The sequence below is a fragment of the Brachionichthys hirsutus genome, chromosome 14 (genome assembly GCF_040956055.1).
Source record: "Brachionichthys hirsutus isolate HB-005 chromosome 14, CSIRO-AGI_Bhir_v1, whole genome shotgun sequence".
Lineage (NCBI taxonomy): Eukaryota > Metazoa > Chordata > Actinopteri > Lophiiformes > Brachionichthyidae > Brachionichthys > Brachionichthys hirsutus.
In genome coordinates this window covers 2,787,913-2,814,010 of record NC_090910.1, presented here as the reverse complement: position 1 = coordinate 2,814,010, position 26,098 = coordinate 2,787,913, and the positions used below count along the sequence as shown (strand labels likewise).

Genomic DNA, 26,098 nt, shown 5'->3' with positions numbered 1-26,098 from the left:
ACTATTCACATGGTCTTACGATTACAAAGCGTGCTTATATTGCATCCTGATTTAACTCATATTCGGAGATACTGTTTTCTGTTTAAAATGACTTTTGTTTCTCTATGGTGAAGGCTATTTTTCACCGCGCACACAGCAAAGAGCGGCAGTTATGACGTGTAGTCATGGGTAGGTGAGGCCTCATGAAGCGTTGCAGCACATCAACAAACTGTATCGATACTGTGTCGGTACCGTGTTGCTCAATACCGCCAACTGCTGGATCCTAAAAATCATTACAGGGAACGCAATGACACTCAACTGACATACTGATTTAGTGAGCGAGTATATGCCAGTGTTCCCAACCAGTGTGCCGTGGGAAATGATCTAATGAACCATCGTCGGGTGTCTGTGCTGTAGTAAAGTGTGAGTGCCGCCCGTAGATCGCTCTTCAGACTCCAGCGGTGCACCTGAGCGCGGTGTCGCTCTGTTCCTCTCTGCCGCTAACTCTAGCAAAGCAACTCCTCCTCACTCAGTGATTCCACATATGAAGCAGCATATTTTGCATCACTGATGAGATTCTTTTAAAAAGGACTTCCCTTTCAATGCACCAGCTCCGACTGGCCTCAGTTCGTCGACATGACGTCTGACTCCACAGTGAGACTTCACACACTGAGCTTGGGGTGGCTGTGGCTCAGTTGGCTCCGAGACGGGCTTCTCTGCTGCTGCTGCACTGAAGGCAGAGTCCAGGTCCCGGCTGAGCAGGAGCAGAGAGGTGCAGAGTCACGCTTCAAACAAAGCGCTCATTGCAGCCATAAATCCTGCCTTCCTCACTTTGATTAAAAAAATAAATAAAATCAGTACAAATTGTTTTATTCATTTTTGTTTTGTAAGTTTAAATGTTTTATATATTGTGCTGATTTAATGTTGCCGATCAATTTGAATTTATTATTTTATTTCATTTTTTAGTATCAAATTGTTCAGTTGGTCAAAAAAAAAAAAAAAAAAAAGGTTTCATTTATTTTCATTTGTTTTTAATTTTAGGCAAATTGATGCACTTCAAGTTTTTTTATGTTACAGACTTAAACAACATTAATAAGTTGATCTATATTTCTTTTTTATTTTCTTTAATGTTATGTTTCTAAGAAGACAAGTGATATTTTAATCGTGGTGCTTTTATTATCACGGTACAGAGTGGAAGTTCCAGAGTGCAGAAACGCCATCGTTAACATTCACCGACATGATGACACGCTGTCCAAGGCCTTCAAAACCCTTATTAGAAGTCCTCGACACACTGGTCTGAGCACCTGAGCATGATCCAAGCCAAGTAACAGCTTGTTACGCACTCTACTGGCACAAATATCAGCAACATCGCGTGCTGAACACAATACATTTTACTGTATTAGTATCATTATGTGTTCGAAGCTGCAATTCAACTTCAATAAAATCTTCATCAGCAGCCGGAGCTCCATTTGTGTGCTCGCCCATCCACGGAACATTGCACATTACGCCCGCTAGACGACAGCGGCGTGCAGCCGGAGCTGAACTGCAGCCTGTGACATGATCTCGTGTGCAGAAATGATTAAAATAGTACAGCCTGCTTCCACCTACAGTCAAACGCATCTTGAAAACAAAACCTTGGAAATTAGAATTAGTCAGCATATCATTAAAAACTGCACAAGGCCAAACAAAACAACATGAAAAGGTACAGATGATTAAAACAATTATTTTGTAGTTGTATCGCCGTCTTCTGTGTCGAGTGCAAAGAACTAACGGACCGACTTGGTCAGAGCAGTGCGTCTGTGGAGAACGGCAGCACTGGATCAGGACCCGAACTCCACAGTTTCCTCCGTGATGGGCTTGAACGTGTAGTTCCCTCGACCGTCCATGTGCAGGTAATACTTCATGAAAGAGATGAAACATTGGAGAGAATGAGTCAGAATAGGACATCTAAACTGCAAATGATCTGTGGGGCTGTCTGGCCGCACGCAGCCCCTCCCCCTCCCTCGTACTGCAGCGTCGCAGATGCTTTTACAGGAAAGAAATCTATAAAGTTTGTTCTTGTAGCAGGGTGATTCCCGTAACCACCAGGGATTAGCTCGAGAAGATGGAGCTCTTTTTTCATTCTGAAGCTTTCGACGGATTAAACTGGGAGCAAAACCGTAACGAAGGCAGCGAAGGAAGTGATGAAGCTGTCTGACAAGAGACGGCGCGTAGGCCTCACCTCGTGATGCTTCCACAGGGACTTCCTGTGCGACACGGTGAACAAAGTGATCCCCACCTGTGGAATGAAAAGACAAAACAGGAATCTGTAGAGGCCTACTGGTGGGTTTTTAATGAAACCAGCATGACGACTATTGGATATTTTGTTTTGTGAAGCTGCTGGTGATCTGATCACCCGAGTCAAACTATTACAGAAGTTACTGAATACGAAATATGAAAAAAAAAGAACACATACAAAGTACAAGCTGGAAGCAACATCCATCTCAAAAGTAATTGATGAGCACATCGATCTGCCCTCAATATGTTTTGATGTATGTACTATGTTGTTTTTCTTTTTCTTTTGTGTGGCTTTATTTTAGGAACTCGCCTGTACCATCTGGCCGGGGGACGGACAATAGGAAATCAGCCGATGGCTGCAATTGTGTTCATTTACGTTTTCATTAAAGTGCATCGTCCCTTCTCAGCAAATAAATACATGATATTATTTTTGCTTTGGTGATACCTCAAAAATCCCAAGAGTGGTTTCCGTCTATGAGACAACAAAAACAGGATCAATATCTTTAATGTTTTGATGAACTTCCGCAAATAGCTGAATGATGCTGGCTGCGGGCGAGAGGCGGAGTCTACCCAGAATGCTTCACCAGAGGATCGCAGGGCCGCACGGAGACAAACAAGCACACACACAGAGAATTTGAAGATGCGAGGAAACTGGTGAAAACCCACGCAGACGGGGTTATTAGACTGCATCTCAAAGATGTACTGAGAGAGAGAGAGAGAGAGAGAGAGAGAGAGTGTGTGTGTGTGTGTGTGTGTTGTACCATCCTGCAGTGGCTGTAGATGTAATCCTCCACATCCACACTCACTGCACTGGTGCACTCATCCAGAATGGCAAACTGGGGCTTGTGATAGAACAGTCTGGCCATCTAAATGAATAAGATGACACAAAGACATTAGTTCAGTCATCATTGATAACATCAGAACATTTACACACGTAGCCAGGTTTGATTTTTAAAATGAATATCTTTCCCTCCCCGCTTAGAAAAGAAATTTAATCCACGCAGCCTCGTTATTAAAAAGAGCTCCATCCACACCCAACCGCATAAGCACGTTGTTGAGTACATGCCAAAGCATTCGGCGGCGGTATTTCCCCAAATCTTATCCAATCAGAACGCTCCGTCTCTCGACGCCAGGCTCGTTCGTGTGGACGATAAAGTCAACAAATAAGCAAAAAGAGCCTGGACAGTTGCTACGGCAACAGTTTTGAAGGCACCCATACAGTTTCTGAATGTAAACGCAGGTCGTACATAACGTCAGAGCAGTCGTCATCCCAGGCAGTGACGTTACGAAACCCAAAAAGCCGGTTACAGGCGTCCAGACGCAGATACGTAAACAGAGTTTGCCTAAATCTTCACTTTGGCCGGAGTTCTGAAAAAGATTGTTTTTAGTGAGAGAAGTCTGCGGTTTGGTGTGGATGAAAGGCCAAATCGTAGATACCCGGCTGCGTGTGGATACGGCCTTAGAAAGTAGTAAAATGCTCTGTAGGTCCAGCATGTCCACGCAGAGCTGTTTGGTCTGCTTCAAACGGACCAGAGTTTGCTTCCTTGGATAGTCTGTGAACTCTGGTCTGCCTGACGACGTGGGTCTTGGGTCGCTTTACCAACTCTGTTATTTCTCTCTGTGATCTGCTCCCGCAACATTCAGTAACGTTTTTGAGTTTTTCCACAGGCTGTCGCTGGAGGGTGCGTGCGCAGCGGCTTGAAGACAGTCCCGTAGAGGGACACCAAAACATCTCCATCGCCCCCGGGTGGTTGGCAGTTAGTCTAGGAAGCATTTGATTTCAAACATAGTATAGTATCTATGAACGGCGCACGCATTTATGCATCAAATGTTGCGACAAACATGCTCCTTTAATCGTGGGAGGACAAAATCATGATCGCGATTAATATTCGATTAATTTGCAGCCCTAGCCTTAAGAAGTGATGATCAATTGAAAGAACAAAAGCCTTTTGACCGTGACTGCCCGTCCCGTGTTCTTGGTAATGCTGTTGACACAGTGAGTCAGTCCTTACAGCCATCCTCTGTTTCTCTCCCCCACTGAGGACATCCATCCAATCCTGGACCGCATCCCACGTGCCCTCCCTTTCCAAAATGTGACCGAGCTGAACATTGTCCAGGTATTCCTTTAACACCTAGAAACAACAAACGGCAAGTCAAGGTATACAAGTAGAAAACACACATAAACATTGGAATTGTGAGTGTGGGAGTTTGTTGTTGCCTACCTGATTGGAGATGCCTTTCCTTTTCTGTTCATCATGGGTGTCAGGGTAAATGACTTGGTCCCTCAGAGAACCAATGGTCATGTAGGGTCTCTGATAAAACAAAAGGTTTGTTTGAATTAATCCAATTATTTGGAACCATCTTTTTTATTCCGTTTTTAGCTGAACAGCCCAGAAAAATGTGCTTTAAAATGCATTAAAATAAGCAAAGGCAACAATTAAAACTTCGTGTACACATTCGAGTTACAACCTGCGCAATTTCTGACCACCTGCACTTATTGCTGTCAAGCAATTAAAACATTTGAGTGATTAATTAATTACGATCTGTTATTAATTAATCTAATTGATCTCTTTTTTTAAAGTAGCTTTTTGAAGTCATTGCTTGTTTTTAACAGACTTGAACAGATGCAGTCCATCCATTTACATTCTGTTGTATTTGCTGCCTGGGGACTCGGGAGTGAGCTCTTCTCTCTCTGGGGCTGAGGTTGCCGAGGGAGTCGAAACGCTCCACGGTGGCAAGACCCCGGGGGGTGGATGAGATCCCCTCCCAGAGTTCCTTAAGGCTCTGGATGTTGAACCTCGATTCAGGAGGAGCAATGTGGTTGTCATCCTGGCCGTGGAACTGTGGACCAGTTCTACACCCTCGGCAGGGTCCTCGAGGGTGTCCAACCATATATGTGGTTATATATTTATATATCTATGACCGGTGCCAGAGCTTGGTCCGCATTGCCGGTAGTAAGTCGAACTCATTTCCAGTGAGGTTTGGACTCCACCAAGGCTGCCCTTTGTCACTGATTCTGTTCATTATAAACATTTATTATTCTTATTCCAGACATGCATCTCCCTCTGCTAGTTTCCAGGGATATAAACATTCATGATAGGCCAGATGTAGGTCGGAAGTACGGGTGGTCATATTGTGCAGGTTGTAACTAGGAAATGAATAAATGAATGATGGGGGGGGGCACTCCTTCATGATCTGTCATTCAAATAATATTGACACTCTTTCTCCTGAAATTACCACAAAACATTCTCTGTATGTGTGAATTTGTACGTCATCGAAGGTTTTGCCATTATCTCCATCTTTTTCTCAGATAGCTCAATCAAATACAGCTCTGCTGCCACCTACGGGGGGGGGGTAGCTGGTGACTACAGTAGTGTAGAAGTCTGATGTTCACAGAGGCGCTCCGCAACATTTTGGAGAACTCTCCCACCGAAATTTGTCAACAAACTATTTTGGGCCGAGGTTTGTCCCACAGAAATGGGATATCGGGAGACATTGTGGATGACAGCCGGACACAATCTGGTACTCCAGCATCGTTAACACGGGCTTCCCGACACCATTAGTCACGCTTGCAAGCTACTAGCGCGCCTACCTCTCAGTCAATTGTGTCCGACACTCAGTGGAAACTCGCCCAGGACTTTAGTTCCGCACGGAGCGCTGAGATCGCGCAAGAAATACATTTAATGAGAAAAAACTGCATAAAACCGAAACGTTACGGAAGTGAACCGAACCGAAACGGTTCAATACATTCCGTGAACCGTTACACCCCTAATATACATATATATATATTCCATTTATTATATACCACAAAGAGATGGAACACAGTTGACACTGATTTCTGTACTTGTTAATGGTGAGCAAAAAGCCTTGCTAGGATTTTACCTGCGGAACATAGAAGAGCTTTCCTCTCTCAGGTTTGGTCAACTGTCCACCAAAAAGAGGCCACAGCTTAAAAATAAAGAAAGAAAAAGATTATAATATTTAGTACTTTTCACTTAGACAGTTTAATGGAAGATCTCTCACCTCTCCAAGCACTCTGAACAGAGAGCTCTTTCCACAGCCATTTGGTCCACAAACAAGGACATTGGTGCCAGACCTTACCTTCAAAAGCACCAAGAAATAAGATCATGCATAAAGTATGTGAATTAATACAAATGAATACATCTCCAATTAATCCAGACAGTAATATTTATCTTGTCTGGCTAACAAAAGACATTAAAAGCTTTACTTCAAAAGTGAGGTCCCGGATCAGCACATCTCCATTCGGTGTGGCGAGGGGTGTATGGTCAAATCTGCAAAATAATTTAAACATTGCCTTACATTTGACATCATGAAACAAATTAGCAAAACAAAGTAGTATAATCAAGTTAAAAATATAAGACTTACTTGATCAGGTTATCTTGGTTAATAATTTGACCATTTCCAGGCACCAGTAAGCGCATCTCTGCAGGGTCTGACTCTAGGGTGAATGGAATCAATAATCACTGAAAGTGTTTAAATGCGAAGGTGCGTAGGAACCTCATATCTGTGGTTAACTTTTGGCAGTTAGAGATTAAACATACCCTTGCCTTGCTGGGAGACCATTGTTCGTTCGTATTTGCCAGCATTCAGCTCTTTCAGGACTTTCATCAGCTCAGTGATTCGGGCAGTAAATCTGTGGGAATGATATGTACATTATATACATATATATGTATACATATACACACACATATTGTAATATGTGTGTGTATTTTTTTCCTGGACGAATTATACTCGTAACTCAAATCACTTGTTTGTCAAATCAATGTTTCTCATAAAAAATAACTGAAATCAATTTAATCCGTTCCGGCCATCTAGAAACACTCAAAGCACCGGCAATAACAGTGGAAAACTGATACACACAGCTTTACCTTCAAGACAGATGATAACGCTAACAGTAGTATGCTGTGCAAGGGGGGGGGGGGGGGGTCATAGTACCGAGACACACCGTAATACACTTACATAAACTTAGACATAATAGTTATTCCTTTGGAAGGCTTTGTGCTCTTGATAGCATCCTTCTGTTTGAGGATTGTAGATATCTTGGTTTACTAGCCATGCTAACACCGGTGCTAAGCTAGCCGACTTAATTCCCAAGAGCATCGCGGTGATGCGCTGAATCGTGGACGCGTGATCACATCCGAACAATCGCAACATAATGATTTACACTACTACTGTACTTTCGGCTTGTCACGCCAGGACCCGCCACAATTAGTATATACGAACATTTAGTGTGCTCCATTACTTGTGCGTGCCAACGTAAATGCCCTCGCATGCCAGACACACGCGTCTTGCCAACCCCTGATCGAGAGAAATCTTTTGACAGGGTGGCTCGAGAGGAACTGTGGTACTGCATGAGGTACTGTGGTACTGCATGAGGAAGTCTGGAGTGTCAGAGAACTATGTTAGAGTAGTTCAGGACTTGTATGACAGCAGTGAAGTGTGCAGAAGGAGTAACAGGGGAGTTTAGGGTCAAGGTAGGATGCACCAGGGACCAGCTCTGAGCCCCTTTTTGTTTGCCATGGCGATGGATAGACTAACAGATGAGGTGAGACTGGAATCCCCTCAGAATATGATGTTTGCAGATGACATTGTGATCTGCAGCGAGACCAGGTAGAGGAGAATTTAAAGATGTGGAGGTCTGCTCTAGAAAAGAGAGGCATGAAGGTGAGCAGGAGTATATCAGAGTACATGTGTGTAAATGAGAAGGTCTAAGGGGGAACAGCGAGGTTACAAGGAATAGACGTAAAAAAGGTCGAGCATTTGGATGTGGAAAGGAAGTGACACAGGAAGTGTGAAGGCGGGCTAGAATGGGTGGAGGAAAGTATCAGGTGTGCTCTGTGATAGGAGAGTGTCAGTGAGGATGAAGGGAAAGGTCTACAAGACAGTGGTGAGGACAGCCAGGATGGACGGCTTAGAGACAGTGGTGAGGACAGCCAGGATGGACGGCTTAGAGACAGTGGCTCTGAGGAGAAGACAGGAGGCGGAGCTAAAAGTGGCAGAGATGAAGATGCGGAGGGTTAGACAGGATTGGAAATGAGACAATAAGAGGGACAGTGAAGGTTAGACGTTTTGGAGACAAGGTCAGAGAGACCAGACTTTGATGGTTTGGACATGTCCAGAGGAGAGACAGGGACTATATCGGTAGAAGGATGCTGAGGATGGAGCTGCCAGGGAACAGGACTAGAGGACGACCCAGGATAAGAGACATGGACGTAGTGAGGGAGGACATGAGAGTGGCTGGTGTTGGGGAGGACGATGCAAAGGACAGGGTGAAGTGGAAAATTCAGTGGTTGATCTGCTGCGTCAATCTCAGGCGGTGGCAGGAGTATAACTGTACTTGATTTGCCAGCAAACTCACCTGACCTAAAACCTTCATAGAATTTATGGCCTATTAGCAAAAGAAAGATGAAAGACATGAGACTCAACAATGTAGATGAACTGATGGCAACTTTGGCTTCCATAACACCAGAGCAGTGCCACAGGCTGATCGCCTCCAAGCTCCGCTGCACTGAAGGTCATTAATGCAAAAGGAGAGCAGACCAAGTGTTCCGCAAAAAAAAAAAAAAAAAATCAGTCGCGCTTTTATATTGAAAACACTTTTTTTAGATACTCAACGGAAACAAAACCGCAAGGGCTTTTTTGAAATGCTCCTCTTAGACAGGATGTTTGACTTTATTTGTACTGTAATACATGCTACTGTGTGACTGTACTTGTACTCTAACATTCTATCTAATAAATATATTCATTCATTCATTCATTCATACTCAATTTGTAATTTCATTAGCTATAAGCAACAATAAAATTTAAATGAAATAAAGGCTTGAAATATTTTATTTATGCAATGAAGCTATGGGTTTCACTTTTAGAATGAAATTACTGAAATACATTAACTGTACATAACTATATGATGTTGAATTTTAATTTTATATACTGCAATACAATATTCTATATTATTTTCTAATTTACCAAGATACACTTGTGAAACACTAGAGTTTTCTCTTAGATACAATATAAACAATTTTGCAATATAATATTCAACCATATAGAATTAGATTGCTAAATTTAGGTAGTCTTAAATTCTGTGAAAATCCCGAGAAATTAAATCAGCCTACTCACTACCATCTTGAAGTTCAGAATCTGAACTACTATAACCCAGGATTTTCTGTGTTGCAAACCTTTACGACACTCACCCTGAGAGGCGGGTCATTTCCCGGCCAGCCAGTACAATCCTGCCCAGGGCCTGGGACAATCTCAGGAGCATCCTCCCACTCTGGTAGTAGTCCTACAGGTCAAAGAGATCCAGGAACTTTTGTTTAACCCTCACAATAACAAAACAACAATGCATTTCCCAAAAAAGAGCTACCGTTTTATGTATTATTCACATTTTTCCACCAGGTGACCCTTGATGTTTCTTCTTCGCATAAATTTTCGTAAGACCTTGTGTGAAAAAGTAGTTACACCCTTCCTATTTTCTTCATTTACATATTTGTGAAAATTAAATGTTTCAGATGAAATATTTTTTTTAAGATAGATAAAGATAACCGAAGCACATACAAAACGGTTTAAATGATTTATTGAAGGTAAGCTATCCAAACCTATGTGACCATGTGTGAAAAAGTAATCCATATCCGTGCTTTAAATGTACAGGGAATATTTCCAGTGGTGTCATCCTGTAAACTGTTACCGTAGTTTAGCTCAAACAAAATACAGCGCTATTAAACCCTATATGTTATTTAGAAGTTAGTTGTACAATGTTCCCAGAAGAAGACATAGCACGCTTTCATGTAGAAATACCTGAACCGACATACAGCCTGTGCATTTCTCAGTTCTCTTTCAGAGCCCAACCTGAGCAACGTGAAAATGTGCTTGGAAAGGACTGCAAGCTGATGTGGCACAAACACCAGAGAATAGCCTTTAAAGTATTGGATTCTCTAAACACCGTATTTTCCGGACGATAAGTCACGCTTTTTTTCATAGTTTGGCTGGTCCTGCGACTTGTGTGTATATATATATAAATATGTACAGTAAGCCCCCAGTTATCCGCAGTTCCAACTCACGTATCTGCAACAATTTTTAAAAATAATTCCTTCTCGTGAAATTTCGCTCAGCATTCAGATCTCGTGTGAAGGAACGATCTGAATTTCAAACAAAATCTCGCAGGATTTTAATTTAGAGCACAATCTCGTGAGATCTGAGAAGCGTGATCAGTTCACCTGGTACTTAAGGCAGTTTGTGGAACTTTTACAGATGAGATCTGAAACAATCAACGCTTGCTGGAAGAATCTGAGGCCTGAGGCGGTCAATGATTACAAGGGCTTTTCCCCTAGAGTCCTCGAAGCCCTCCCCACCTGAGCGCCAAGGTGGGGGGGGGGCTTCGAGGACAAATTTGAGGAAAGTTTTGCACACGTCCTCAGTGAATATCAGACCTCTCCTCGGCTGTGATGACGACCTACACCCCTGTTGGGGGGCAGCATTGCAGTGTTTGGGTGGGTGACAATGTAATGAGAAAGACGAAACAGGAAGGACGTAGAGAGCAGGAGGGATAATGGTGGTGCAGGAGCGATCTGATAACTATAACTGCATCATTTGGTCGTCTGAGGGAAAAGAAAAACCTCCACAGACATTTCTGTTTTTAAGTTGTTAAAATCAAAGGGTTGAAAATAATTGTGACAATGCGGGTAGACCATAAACTGTGCCCGTTTGAGTGCGTTTTCTTACCTCTAGCAGCTCAGAGTGCGAGCTGTGCATGTGGCGCTGCTGCAATGGGTTTAGGAAAGGCCGACTAACCACCAGGTAACCCACCACAGTTGCAATGTCTGCAGAGGATTGTGGAAGCATGTGGAAAGAAATTGAACAAAAAATAAGCATACTTAATAATATATGTAAAAATATGCATAATTTAAGAAAGGAGGAGCACTGCCAGAGTGCTATACAATGATGTCCAGCAGGTTACTGGTGTGCATGTGTCTGGCCAAACAGCCAGAAATAGACTACATGAGGGGCCGGTGTCCTCTAGTGCAGTGGTCCCACGGCCCGGTACCGGTCCATGAGGCATTTGTTACCGGGCCGCAGAGAACGTTTGAATTTTTTTTATTGATTATCAGTCTGAAGAGGTTCTATTTTGAAAAGTGACTTCTGTGCGTAAGGGTCATCAACACGGCCCAAAAGATGATCGGCCGTCCTCTGTCCTCCGTGGAGGACATCGCCAAATCTCGCTGCCTCAGCAGATCCAAGGCCATCACCGGAGATCCCTCACACCCCGCCCATCATCTCTTTGACCTGTTGCCCTCTGGACGGCGCTACAGGTCAATCAAATCCCACACCACCAGACTGTCTCACAGCTTCTTCCCATGGGCCATACGGACACTGAATAACAATTACAACAATCATCTTCACATATAATTATCGCAATAATTATCCTAAACACTGTTTACCGCAATATCTTCACACTTGGTGTGTCCTTTTACACCGTTCCTGTTTGTTGCACTGTACAGAGCCTGCTTAATTTCATTGCATCACTGTGTGTAATAAAGTGCTATTCTATTCTAATCTAAGACTGAGACAATTTGACATGTCAACCAAAATCTTCGGCCGCTTCGACAGGTGTACCTCACCGCGTCTACAACAGTCTGGTACGGGAACTGCACAGCACGAGACAGGAAGACACCAGCGGGTGGATCAAGACTTCACAGCACATTGCTGGGGCCGCCTTCCCCCCTAACTGCAGGACATTTACAAAACCAGAGTCCTTCGAAGGACACTCAACCTCATCAGAGACAGCACACATCCACAACACTCACTCTTCACACTCCTACCATCAGGCAGACGCTACTGGAGTTTGAATTCCAGAACCACAAGGCTGACAAACAGCTTTTACCCACAGGCCAACAGGCTTCTCAATGCATCATTCACACACGCCGCACGCAATACACGCACATAATCATATCACTGACATTTTTATTGTGTTCTTAATTGTTAGTTTCATTGTCTTTTTATGGGGGATGAGCATAAGAATTTCATTGTCAAGTATAAGTACATGTTTTGCTGTGCAACTGACAATATACTCGAGACAAGTATACTCGTTTCAGAGTAAGTTAAATATTTACTTACACTTGGCAATTATGCTGTCAACAAATCCCATGGAGAAGCGAAAGAAGATGAAGTTATGCAAGTGGTCCACCTGAAACAAAAAGAGGTACATTCACATCATTAATTTGGGAAGACAATGTCCTGATGTGTTATACAAAACTTGGTAAGATCTTCTGCATTTTTTCTTTTCGAAAGGAAATTTTCGTCTTTCTGTGTGCAACAAACTGCTGTCTCTTGAAGTGTAAAGAACAATGGGCATCGTTATAGCTATGTTTTCTAGTGAAAGTATTAGAAGTAACTGACTGCCTTTCAGCCGTCAGCTCAGAGGACAATGATTATAGTAAGTCTTGAACCTGGATGACAATACTACCGTAGTAACACTCTTAACACTTAACGTACTGAAAATCACCTTTCTGCTTATCTCCAATGGATTAAAATCGGACCTTGCTGCAGTGATATATAAATATAATGTGCTATTGAATTCATACAAGAAACATAACAAAGCCTTTATTTTTGGTTCTGCTAGTCTTATCTGCTTATCTTTATCATCAGGACATACTAATGCGTCGAAAGACTCCATCAATTGCTGCAAGGATGTTCACAGCTAAGTGCCAGGACCAGCCTACACGACATCACAAGCCAGCACATTGCCACTTATTTAGATTGGAAACAAGGCTAATTTGAAAAATAGGCCAAAATGGAACATAAAAATTGTAGTTTCCCTTAAATTCAAGTTGCACACATGAAAGATTGACTCATGTCTGATGTCTTGCAATCATAAAGCACAACATAAAGTATAGCTGCTGCCTTTGGACCAAGATGTGTTCAACAACAAGGAGGGAGTAAGGAAGAATAAATTAAAAAGGATGAGAAAAAAGAAATGAGATGAAATTAAAGATGCAAGCGACGTCAAAGGCCGATGAGCTGACACGTCCCGTTTTAGTCCTGACCGCTTCATAGTGGTCTGCACTTACACAGCACTTTTTCCACCTTTGCGGTGCCCAAAGCGCTTTACATTAGGCCTCACATTCACCCATTCACACTCCAGTGGGTGACTGCTGCCAGACCCACTGGGAGCAATTTGGGGTTCAATGTCTTGCCCAAGATTCTGTTGTTTTACATTTTTAAATCTGCAGAACAGAGATAGGATTTCAGAAAAATTCTACAGGTAGGCCATCTGGGCTAGGTGCTTTGTCACTATTCATTTCCCCTAATGTCATGTTTAGGAAATCTAATTGTGTAGCAGGATTTTTCAGATTAGGCATAGGATGCACATGTCAGTGCAGGAGATAAGAAAAAAAAATATTTGTCAGTGAAAGCATTTGAAGAACACTGTTGGAGCCATAAAATGGGAAGTAAAGCAATGTTTTACATCTTTTAAATCATGACAAACTTGTCAAGAATATGATCACCACTACGGTGTGAATGTTAGCATGAATGCTAACACCTGTCTCTGCAAAATGCTTTGATCTTTTACTTTAATCTTCAATGAATCCATCTTCAACCGTTTGGCAAAAGGACATCAAAGCATCAAAGAAGCTGACAAATCATATAAATAGCAGACGAGAACAAGGAGAGTGTTTACTCTAGCATGATGGATATTTACAGTTTACTTGAGGCGTATATTGTCCAGAATCCTGCCAATCTGCCCAGGTATACTGCCATTAAGCGGCAGGATGAGGATAGTTTTTACAAAGAGGTAGGTACAATCTTTTTAAATTAGTTAGAGATTATTAATACATTTCAAGTGATTGCCTTCTATTGATGCTTATCTGTAACCGTAGGTTGCCATCCTGGGGGAGTTGATGTGCCGAAAACTTGAGGCATATCATATTGTCAAATTTCATGGCTGGTTTTTGGGAGGTACGACTCTGGCCGTTGAGCCATTAGACGATGACTTAGAAGGTTACGTCTGCAGAAACACGAACAAGCTGAGCCTGAATGACATCAGAGAAATAATCCAACAGGTATGAGCACAGTCAATACAAAGATAGACAAGCCAGTAACTGTAAACGTTCATGTTTAAACTGTGGACAACTTTCTTTTCAAGATGGCCACAGCGTTGAAGGCTCTGAAGTCCATCGGGGTGATCCATGGAAACGTATCCCCCAAGAATATCATCATGGAAGATGAGCGGACAAGACCTCTCAGCGTCAAGCTGGCAAACTTTAGTTTGGCCCGGCTGAGATCCGACAACGGGACGGCTCCAGAGCTGCAAGCGGATGAATTTACGTAAGGACAATGAATACAGTGGTCGTAACTCCCAGAGAGGAGAGGATATTTTCCACCTGTGTCTTGTCTGTCAGCAAACTTGGTTGTGAATGCCGGAAGCATGTTAGCTCAAGTCAGTTTGTTAGCTCAAGTTAGTTTATCAACTCATGTTAGCAACAATGTTAGCCACTAGATGGTTTCTCATGCTAAAATTCAGCATTTTAGCAGTTAGCATTGATGACTGAACACACTCCTTTAAACCTTCCACATCCGGTTCATACTAGATGGAGCTTATTGTTAAATTAAAAAAGATTCACTATTAACTTTTCATTTTCTATCATTTTAATGTGTATTTTTTCTCTCCATGAAAGTCTGACAATGGTTTCAACCATTTTCATATTTATTTATTTATATCAGGTACATAGTAATACATATTTCAGCCAATATGCCAGTTAGCGAAGGCCAATTTTCACTGGTCGCTATCATTTATGGATCACATTAGAATAAATAGCCTTTAATTAATGGGAATAATTACTAGCTAACCTTTAAAATGTTTGTTTCTTCCACATGTAGGTCTCCAGAAAGAACTTCCGGCCTACCGTCGTCTGAGGCTGCGGATATGTGGTCTCTGGGTTCTGTCATGCTCTTCTTGCTCCGTGGCTGTGAGCGATATGCACATTTTAAGGTATAATGACTGAGGAGGCTGCTGCTCCACTTCCTCCACCTGATGGATGGACGGATGAATTAAACTTTAAAATCCTGGTTAACAGCCGTTATTGGTGTTTTGTCCAAAATGCTTTAAATGTTAGTTTGGGGATGACAAATGGAGATATCATATTTAGTGGTTTGGTGCGTGTTCAATCTTCTACACTTCTGTGAATGACTTGCAAAAGATTTCCTGACTGATTGTGGATTTGACCATTGCTTCCTGAACTAGACGCATCAAGAGGCAACCCGTGAAGATCTGGAGATGGAGGAGTGCATCCATCTTCTAACTGCCATGATGGAAAAAGAGCCTGAAAAAAGGATTACGCCTAGTGACGTCCTTATCCATCCCTTTATTCTCCGTGGATCGTATCCATGGACGAGAGAGTACCCAGCAGCCGTGAAAGAAGGGTTCTGCATAGACTTCCTCAACTATGAGTTAATGAAGACCCTGGGACAAGGTGGCTTTGGAGGAATGAGGAAGTGCAGAAGGAACGACACCGGAGAGTTTGTGGCTGTAAAAAGGCCCCTGGGTCGAAACGATTGTGACAATGAGGTGAGTGTGGACCAGTTGTTGAGTTTCCTGTTCACATCTGTCATTTTGTTAGTTTAGTCAGTGAAGCACAGAGAAGTGGATTTTGTAATTAGAAGTGCAAAAAGCATCACAAACACAACAGTGCACGCATCGACAACAGTAACACAATGTGCCTTCGCTCCATCCAGCTGAATTCACCTGACCTTCATGAATGTGAACAGATTAACTTCCCTGTCAGGAAACTAATCATGTATAACTTGTCATGTTTTTACAGACTAACATATTGGAAGAGCTAATGGCTGCAAACGCTGACCAGCACAATGTCATCAAGTGCCATGGATGGTTTGACTTCACATTTGGAAAGGCGCCTGTGCTGGAGCTGCTGTACAAGGACATGGATGAGCTTCTGAACGAAAGGAAAAAGACAATTCCTCTGAGTGACATCAGAGGCATCATTCAACAGGTAGGCTTAATAGCAGGGAGAAATCGCACGATGCTGTCGGTTATAACCTGTAAGAATCTCTGAAACACACCCTCCCTGTGCTCTGCAGATGGCTGAAGCTTTGCTGGCGCTGAAGGAAACGGGTATAATCCACACTGACATAAAACCTAATAACATCATGTCAGTCGATCAGCAGAGACCCTTCAGTAAAGTCAAGCTGATAGACTTTGGCGCGGCCAGACACAGGTCTGAACTAAAGCTTGGTGTGGATATACAGTTACCTTGTTTCAGGTAAAGTCTATTAAAGTATTTAGTATTCTTGTCCATACGTCCCCATTATTTCATTTGGGACATGCTCCATGTACTTCTTTAATATTTGTAATATGTGACGTACACTTTTTTTTCTTTCTACATGTAGGGCTCCAGAAGTGTTCCTCGGTCTTCCCCTTTCTGAGGCCGTTGATATGTGGTCTCTGGGCTGTGTGACGGCCGAAATGATTTTGGGAAGCAATCTCTTTACTGGCACCACGGATAGAGAGGTGGTAAGTTACCTGTAGTAATCAGACTACTTCTTTGGTGTTCAGTCGGGTCAGCGTTCTGAAGAGACCCCCCCCCCCACGGGACAGTTCAGCGGAGGGAGCCGGTGATACTGTAAAACTAACTGTGCTGTGTTTTATCTCCAGGTTGCACAAATGGTGAAGTTGCTGGGAATGCCATCCAACTGTGATCTCAACAAAGGGATTCACGGAAAGCGTTTTTTCACCAAGACCATGTTCACCAAGTGGAAGGTAAGCATTTACGCTTCTCAACTTAAGCTGCAAAGCTGCAAACTCTTTTCTGATAGTCGTGCAAACACAAATACTTTCCTGCAGAAAGCATTTCCCCCTAAATTTGTTGTTGTTCTTCGTCTTCAGATGCTTGGGAAGGAATCGGAACCACTTCGTCTTCCCACGGGTCAGGAGCTGAATTCTCTGGACGATCTGAAAACAGTAAGGGCTAAAAGTTCCTTGTTTTCTTTAACTTTGATTGATAATGTTCTCATGGATCATAAGGATGAGTTTGACCATTGCTTCCTGAACTAGATGCAGCTGGAGGAAAACGATGATGCAGAAGCTGTTGAATCATGCATCACGCTTCTGAAGGCCATGCTGGCGCTGAGTCCTACAAAGAGGATCACGCCAGAAGGAGTCCTCAACCATCCATTCATAAGATCTGCTTCCTGCAACAAGACTGCCAACACCCACCCAGACCCCTGCAGTCCACCTCGAACAACCTCAGCAGTAGGAGATGCGCTAAAGCGCTTCTTCTCAAGGAAAAACATCACCTCTCCACCAGGTGTGATCCTGGATCAGCCGGCTCCACCTGGCAGAAAACTTAATACGGTAGATGAGGAGAGACCAGGCAGGTGAGAAGACTATCTGATTATCACAAACACCATCACCTGACTTAGGTTTATCAGATACTTGCAGATGTCTTGATAACAGGAATACATTTCTCTGTTTAGTTTGCAGAGTGGCCCAAACAAGATGCCAGAGTGTCCGGTGGAAGTCCCTGAATGCGCCACAAAAACTTCCATCCATGTGGACCCCATCACCGGAATGGCGGCGCGTAAACAGCCTGTTGCAGCCCGAGGCTCCCGGCTTTCTGTGCTTGTTTTTTTTGTATTCTTGTTTTTATTTTATTTTATTTATTTTTATAAGTGGGGCGGCGTGTGCGCTAGGCTAGGTGCTAACCAACACAGACCGGCGCTACCCAGTCTCTTCCTCGCCAACGCCAGGTTGCTCTTAAAGAAAATAGACAAAATATGGCTGAGGATCGTGTCAAAGAGGACCGATAGCTGCGTGGCGATCTTCACAGAGACCTGGCTGGATGCCAACATCCCCGCCTCTGTTTACACCTCCAGAGTCCAGAGTCCAATTCAGGCAGAAGGTGACCCACAATCCCCTGAGCTGTCCTCACCACCCGGGATAGATCCTTCCTATCCTGCGCCGTGCAGCTGCACCATACCACACGGTCGCACTGAGACACAGGATGCTCTCCATCGTGGCCCGGTAAAAGTTTGCAAGCAGCACAGAGGAGAGTCCAGCCCGCTTCAGCTTCCTGAGAAAAAAGAGCGGTCGCTGGGCCTTCTTCACCAGGTGTCTGGCGTCGAGTGTCCAGGAGGGGTCAGAGGAGATGTGGATGCCCAGGAATTCACTATGACTGAGGTCATAGTGGACTACAGGAGGTCCAGGAAGACTGAACACGCCCCTCAGTGCATACGAGGGGAAGCAGTGGAGCGTGTGGAGAACATTAAATTCCTGGGCATTCACATCTCCTCTGGACACTCAACATCAGGTAAAAAAGGCCCAGCAACGGCTCTTCCTCCTCAGGAAGCTGAAGCGGGCTGGACTCTCCTCTGTGCTGCTTGAGAACTTCTACCGGGCCACGATAGAGCATCCTGTGTCTCAGTGCGACCGTGTGGTACGGCAGCTGCACGGCGCAGGACAGGAAGGACCTATCCCGGGTGGCGAGGACAGCTCAGGGGATTGTGGGTCACCGTCTCCCTGATTTGGACTCTACACCTCCAGAGTCCACAGACCCCACCCACCCGGGCCACAAACTGTTTGTCCCGCTCCCATCAGGGAAGCGGTTATCGATATAGTTTGATAAACTGAGAGTTAATGAGCGCGTTTAGAGAATTTAAGGATCTCCCTCCCACTACTGTGGGGGTACTTTTTTTATGCAGCACTAATTAAATGGAGCAGGTTGACCCACAGGATCGAGAAAGCTCAAAACGTAAATCCTTGAAATGGTTTCGGGAGTGCCAGGCTCGTGGCTGTCTGAGATCGTCCTCCAGTCCAGCTCACACATGCCGAGACATAAGATAAATCAGCAAATTGACACAGCTGTGTGTAATAAAAAGGGAAAGCTCATGCCTTGCTCCATTTTTAATAAGAGGATGTACAAGACTGAGCTGATAAGGGCTGCTCACACCTTCAGCTTTGGTTGACAGATTAGCTTTTATATCTTTTCCTTTTTAGCTTTATTTAACTTCCTTTTTTTTGCCTCTTTAATGTTTTGTTTATGATTATTATTGTTCTTATGAATAAAAAAATGAAAATGAAATATCAAAAGGGATTATTTTGTGCCTGACATGATGAAATGAATAAAGACCGACTACTTGAGAAGAGACAGGCGTAACCTGGGAAAAGGAACAAACAGGATCAGATGTTTGTTTATGCACGAGTTTAGATGTTGATGTTTATGCATATTATTCACCAGACCAAACCCTGCTTTGCCCAATCACCTCACATGATGTTTGGCTCAACCTTTATGAGTGGAATGCTCCACCTCTGCTGCAGGAAGATACCAGTAGTGAGGATTCCTTTGTATAGTCAGACACTTACCGGTAGTCACACAGCCTGTGACACTATCAGTATCCAACGCGTTGCAAACTTCTTTACAATAAAAAGGCAGACGACCCTTCCTCAACCTTCTTGGTCCTCATCACATAAAAGAACTCACGATTGAATTGCTCACACATTTTTAGCATTTCCTTTTAATGGTGACGTTTGATGACGGGTTGATCATGATCGCGTCATCAACTCGTGGGTGTGTGTTTGTGTGTGTCTGAGAGTGGGTGTCAGTGTTTCACTCGTCGTCAACTACATTACGAAGTTGAATGGTGCCGTTTGATGGCGAGTTGCGCTCGTCATCAACATTTCATCCACTGCGTTGCAAAAACAATAGGCCCTTACGCGTAGTTAGGCGCTCGGGCCTAATAAATGGCTAAATAAAGAGCAGTTTGGCATCCACTGCGCTCTTACCAGAACAGATTCACTTTTAAAAGCCAAGTGTTACTCTTTGCCAGCAATTCTTTGTTTTTTTCATTTCATAGAGCATGAAATTGGTTTTTTTTCTTAAAAAAGCAAATTAAGTTCAAATTTCCAGATGAGGTGAATCATTTCTAGCAATAATTACATCAACAAGAACTGCCTAAACGTATCTCTGAGAATTAACACAGCACACAGAAAACAACTATTTACAGCAAAAACTAAAGTAAAGAACTCAGAGGCAAGAGATCAGTGCAAAATAAAATGTTAGTGTTTACCGGTATAAAATGTTAAATGATACCCGATACTAATCACAAGTGTGGTTGCAGGAGCTACACAACACATTACAGACCAAACCACACCAGTAAGAGATTATCTGCAGCCAGAACCTGGATGGCAACAGGCATTCGCATCTTGTTGGACAGTGCTAAACTGCTACCTACCAGTTTCTTGAATGTAGTGTGGATAGTCTGTTTTTCTCTAATATTCCCGTTGTAGAAGGCTATCTCCTCACTAGAGAGAAAGAAACAAATACAAATGTAATGTACAGCGTTAGGGTTCAAACACTTGCAGGCACATTTGTTTTGTTTAAAGTTTTACCAAACGGGTCTAAAAACACAAGAATGTACCTCTACTACATAAATACATGTAGAACAATACATAATTATTTCTTATAAGATATAAAATTCATTTTGTTTGGGGGTTGCCGATGTTGTTTACGTCCCAAGGCATTCTGGGTGTGACGTAATTTGGTTGTAGCGCCCAGCTCACTGCTATTGATTAGCATGGCAGCGATCTGTTAGCAGCGATCAGCTCCTCCGTTCAGCCTTTTCAGTCTGAACCAGCAACGAGCAGAAGTGAGTGAAGAAGTAGCAAGTGATGAGAACGGAGATGTAAACCGCTGGGAGGACTCTAGATTAGGTCCTTGTGTTTGGCGTCTGTGTGGCAGCTGCGTCGCCATGCCGACAGAGAGAGAGAGCGTCTGCTGTAAAGAGCTCCGTTTTATTTCTGAAGCAATCCATGGTAAGTATTCGCTTCATATTAATGTTACGCCACGATGTATTGGTATTTACAATACACTAATGTCCGCAGTGAGTTTGTGTGCGTGAACGGTTGTTTGTCTCCGTTGCATACGCGGGGAGCTCCGCCTCTCTCCAGCTGAGACAGTCTCCGACAAATCACGTGACTCGCTAAAGCAGAAAAAGCGTTTGGAAAAATGACTAAATGAATACAAACTATTGAAGAGTTGTTATTTTAATAATATATCTTACTGAGTTTATTCACATCCAAAGTTCCTGATGGGCAGAGCAGCACTGAGCCGGTCACGAAGGCTGACCAGTGACGCAAGTAGTAAATGGAAAATGGACTGCACTGATACTTTTACACGAGGCCTCACATTCACCCATTCACACACACATTCACACACACATTCACACACACATTCACACTCCAGTGGGCGACTGCTGCCATGCAAGGTGCTGCCAGCCCACTGGAAGCAATCTGGGGTTCAGTGTCAGGACACTTCCACATGCGGACAGTCAGAGCTGGGATTCGAACCACCGACCTTCTGATCACTGGACGGCCCACTCTACCAACTGAGCCACAGTACATTCGGGTTAATGCACACAGCGCCTCTCCCTTGAAAATATAAGCTATCGCTGCCATGCTAATCAATAGCAGGGAGCACGGTGCTGCAGCCGTTTCATGTCACACTCAGAATGCGGAACAAAATTGATTTTATAGCTTAAGAAATAATTATATATTTTTGTACATGTAGAAGTAAAAGCTTATTTTTGTACATGTAGAAGTAAAAGCTTGTGTTTTTAGACTGATTTGTCAAAACAGTCGGGGATCGCTTTAACCATTTGCACTGCACTATATTCTTTATAAGATCCACCATCCTGTACCGTAAGGATATATTTTTATTTTACTATTTATTTGCACTCAGATTAGGTGCCAAACGTTTTTATGTTGTACTGCACTGCTGTGCAATGACAATACATTTGACTGTAATCTAATCTGATCTAGCAGAACAAGGTTCCCACCTATTGGTGATGAGGCGAGAATTCACAAAGCGATACTCTCCCTCGTAGCACTGCTCAGCGACCGTCATCTTGCCTATGGGCCTCCTCAGTCGTGTAAGGAACAGACCTGAGATCAGCAGGTAGGCCATCATGATGGCAGGGCCCTAGAAAGGGAAGTGAAGGTGGATACAATCAGTTTATAGATTGTTTTATTCCCGCCCCCACCCAGATCAGATAAAAACAATGATATTTACATCAGGTAAATATCAGGGATCTTAATCTGTCAATTTAAAAATCACAAATTGCTGTGAATCAATTTCACTAATTATTTGCTCCAGATCCAATCGGAAGATTTCAGTGTTCATATACTTTTTTGGAGCAGCACACATGCACAGATTTACCTGAGCACCAATGGCACTTGTCAGCTTGAAGATGTAAAGACCAATATCCAACAGCGGCTGCAGGACAGACAAAGCAGTGATTAAATGCAATACTCCCAACATCTTTAGAAAGTATTAGTGTTAGTAATTCATTTTTAATTTAGTCTAGTTTTGCCATATTTATTTTTTACATGATGTTTTAGTTGTTTCAAACTTAGATTCTGTGCATTTTACTCCCATTTTCTATTGTTTCAAGAACAGTGATGACATTTTCATCATTAAAACATTAGAGCTGAAGCACAGCTAGTTTGTTACCTTGCTGAGGTTGGAATAAAGTTCCACGACACTGTTGCAGAACTTTTCAACATCCTGAGTCAGTAGCTGGTCTGCATTGGCGATCCGGTTATCCAGGTTTCCCATTTTGTAGTACGTGAAACCACTACAGAGTGAGAACAGGGGTAGCACAGCATGTAAGCTTCTACTCACCAGTGAACAGTGACAGAACCGTACAGAGTCCAGGTGTGCGTCACACGTTCTAAACAGGCCAAACACATCAGGTTGAAGTCTCACAAAGTAACTAATTCCCACCAGTGAAACGGGCCATCAAGGTGTGCATGAAGGGTCCAGAATGTTTAGCTTATTAGTCCGTCAATGGCTGACAAGACAACAAATGCCAAAAACCACATTTCAATTGGCCATAAAACAAGATATGATGTACCGGTACAGAGATCCAGTCTGTGATGATGGATCCATCATCACACGCAAAGACAAGTTGGATTTCTTTTTAATTAGTTTATTGCAAATATACAATGAATTGTATAAAAAGGAAAACTGTATCAAGTCCAAGTGTAGGATAAGTTCTAAGCTACTGCTGCCACAATGCTCCAACTTAATGTTCCGAAAATGCACGCTTCTGATGGCAGGCGGAAAACAGATCTCCCAAAAGAGACCCACGTAGACGCACAGAGAGACCATGTTCCACCTGGTAATCGAACCTGTGACCTTCTTGATGTAATCAAATCGATCAAAAAATAACATTTGGACCCAGCTTTATGTGACGTTATGTTTTCATTCTCTTTGCGTCTGGATTATTCTTCACCAAATTAATCGGAATCCATCAATTAGTGCTGAATCGAATAGAATCGCGATGAATCGATTTTAGGAACTGGCAATGATCCAAAGCACTACTCTTGACCGCTCAAAATGTCTGACAAGTTGTGGGTCAAATGGCGTTTTGCTTAAATCGTTTACCAACTTTGATTTTAAGTGAGGACTAGCTATATAGAATTTGATAAATCTAGTTTAAAAATCATCTGCAGTAACCCAGAATCTGTTTTAGTACCAGTCCACTACTTACCGCAGGTACTGGTCATACAGGTTCTTGGTGAGCCTCTCCCGGAACCTCAATTTCAGTTCATTTATACCAAGCTTCAGGAAGTTGTTCACCAGTGCAATCTGGAAAGACCAAGCCACACAACACACATCTCTCAATATACGGTAACTTTAAAGTTACAAGTGACGAGGTTTGACACTCCGTAATGTGTTCATACGCGGTATTTTCTGTTTGATGGTTTCTACCTAATTACAGGTACGACACAGAAATAAGGAATAAATGCACAGCGTTGCAGAAGGAATGGCATCCGGTGTAAAATTATGCACGGAGGCAAAGGTTCACCGGCTTCGGTCTCGACCTTCACCTACTGAACAAATCCTCTCCTGTGTGTAATAGTCGCTATGAGCTTTCAGAGCAGCCAGGAGTTTCTGGGCAAAGTCTCATCCGCAATCGGCACCACGTCAGGTTTGATTTTAGCAAGATGGCCTGTTGCTTATCTGGAATTGCCGCCCACTATCTGAGCCCTTCTGTTTGTATGAAGAAAACTACTTTTCTTCACCTTTTGTTTTTTTTCTAGCATTTCTAAATCTCCTTTAAATCCTTGCTCTTGGGAGTATTTCACCATTGATGTCTTTGTTGTGGTAAAATCCTCACAGGTAAGTTGTGGTTATTTTTAGGGGTGTCAAATCATCACGTTAGATGCACCCATCTTCCGCCTCTTCGTCTCCGACCCACAGTCATCCAATTTCCAGCAGCATCCTGTGGGTTAACAACGCTGCTGGCGGTCGTTAATCCGGGCCTCGACTGATCCGGTATCAATTTGTTTCTTATTAATTAGATTTAGTGGTATTTCTATGGTTGACCAGTAACTAGTCTCACAGTAAGAGCATTTCACTTTTAAAATGAGGGACTTCATTTTACTAGGACTAGTTTAGTTTTTTTTTCCGACTCTCGTAAAGCGCTTGTTCAACACAAAAACAAACCCTCAATAATGAATTCCTTATGCCATTGTAAACACAGAAATAAGAGTGAAAAATGTTCAATAGCTCTGCAACCCTATGTTGCAGAGGGAGATCCAACATCTTTCACGGACTGCCTGATGTCCCATCGACTGATTACAGAGATGCAAATTGCACGTCAGAGTCAATCAAACCTGGTTGTTTTGTCGCCGTGACGACTCAAATACTCTAATGAATGTGTTACAGAATGACAGTCTGCTGTGTCAGGTTTGATTGAACACAGCAGCTCTGAGTGTGACAGTAGTTAAAGCACAAGCATACTCACAAGGGGCATGAATTTGATAAAGTTGAACAGGAAGATCTTGAAATCTTTCTTCGAGCGACCAATAATCGCACTGCAAAGCAAAACATGAACAAGATGAGCAAATATTTCCAGGAGTCAAAAGCTCAGGCTGTTGAGAGGTTTGATCAACGTTTTTAGGACCCGATTCCTGATCTCTTTCTTAACACCAACCTGAGCTCCAATACGCAACAATTCAGCCTTGCTACACTCCTTAAAGATCTTTTCAAATGGAGGGCTCGGTCATGACTTCTCGAGGGTTGAAACTCATGTCCACTCACCTATTTTACACACACTCATTCACAATTCAAAGACAAGAACTCAACAACAATGATTGTCTTAATGATACGTATAATGTTCATGGATTAGCTCCCAATTGTTACGTTTCTCCTCACCTCATATATTTGAAGGGATGCGCCGATCGATCGCTCGACCCCCTGCTGGATTGAAAGTAGAATATTTATGGTAGAATATTTGACTTTTAGAGATGACAATTTTACATTGAAATTGTCACAAAGCTGCTGCATTTGGAATTTTTTTCTTCTTGCACTAAAAGAAAGAAAACCTAAAACTCAGGACACCTTATTGGTGCTTTAGATTGTTTTGTTAGTTTGTCCTGTAGATAATTATTTTATTAACGACCTCAAACCTTGTCATTTCCTTTTTTTTTTTTTTTTAAAGAAAGATATTGCTGGCTGTGCTCTTTATATTTTGTGACCAGTTCTAAACAGGTCTGCAGTGTAACCTGCTGCACTGTTTGTGTGCAATAAAACACTTTTGTGATGGTTTTGCATTTTAGAAGAACTGACTGACTCCCCCTTGAACTGCCGCTTTATCGTGGTGGGTGACTTTGTGTGCCCAAATGATGCCAGGGGTGATGTTGTCAGGAGCTTTATGATCCGAGTAGGATCATAACCCTAACCCTAACCCCTGAGGTTGAGCAGTCTAAACAGTCAGCCAAACCCCTCAAGATGTGCTGGACTCCACA

At 42.9% G+C, this 26,098-nt stretch overlaps 1 protein-coding gene across 1 annotated transcript; it reads right to left on the bottom strand.

Moving 5' to 3' along the window:
* Window positions 1-1,692: 1,692 nt before the first annotated feature.
* On the bottom strand, window positions 1,693-25,170 carry LOC137903670 (ATP-binding cassette sub-family D member 3-like; the record flags this gene model as incomplete). The annotated part of the gene is made up of 19 exons (XM_068747801.1): window positions 1,693-1,877; window positions 2,201-2,257; window positions 3,018-3,122; window positions 4,269-4,388; window positions 4,479-4,568; window positions 6,139-6,204; window positions 6,280-6,357; window positions 6,485-6,548; window positions 6,643-6,715; window positions 6,819-6,910; window positions 9,468-9,559; window positions 10,996-11,093; window positions 12,388-12,457; window positions 20,518-20,587; window positions 22,120-22,262; window positions 22,500-22,556; window positions 22,794-22,917; window positions 23,836-23,933; window positions 25,096-25,170. Coding segments are annotated over 19 exons (1,650 nt in total), but the record flags the coding sequence as incomplete, so codon positions are not given.
* Window positions 25,171-26,098: the final 928 nt, after the last annotated feature.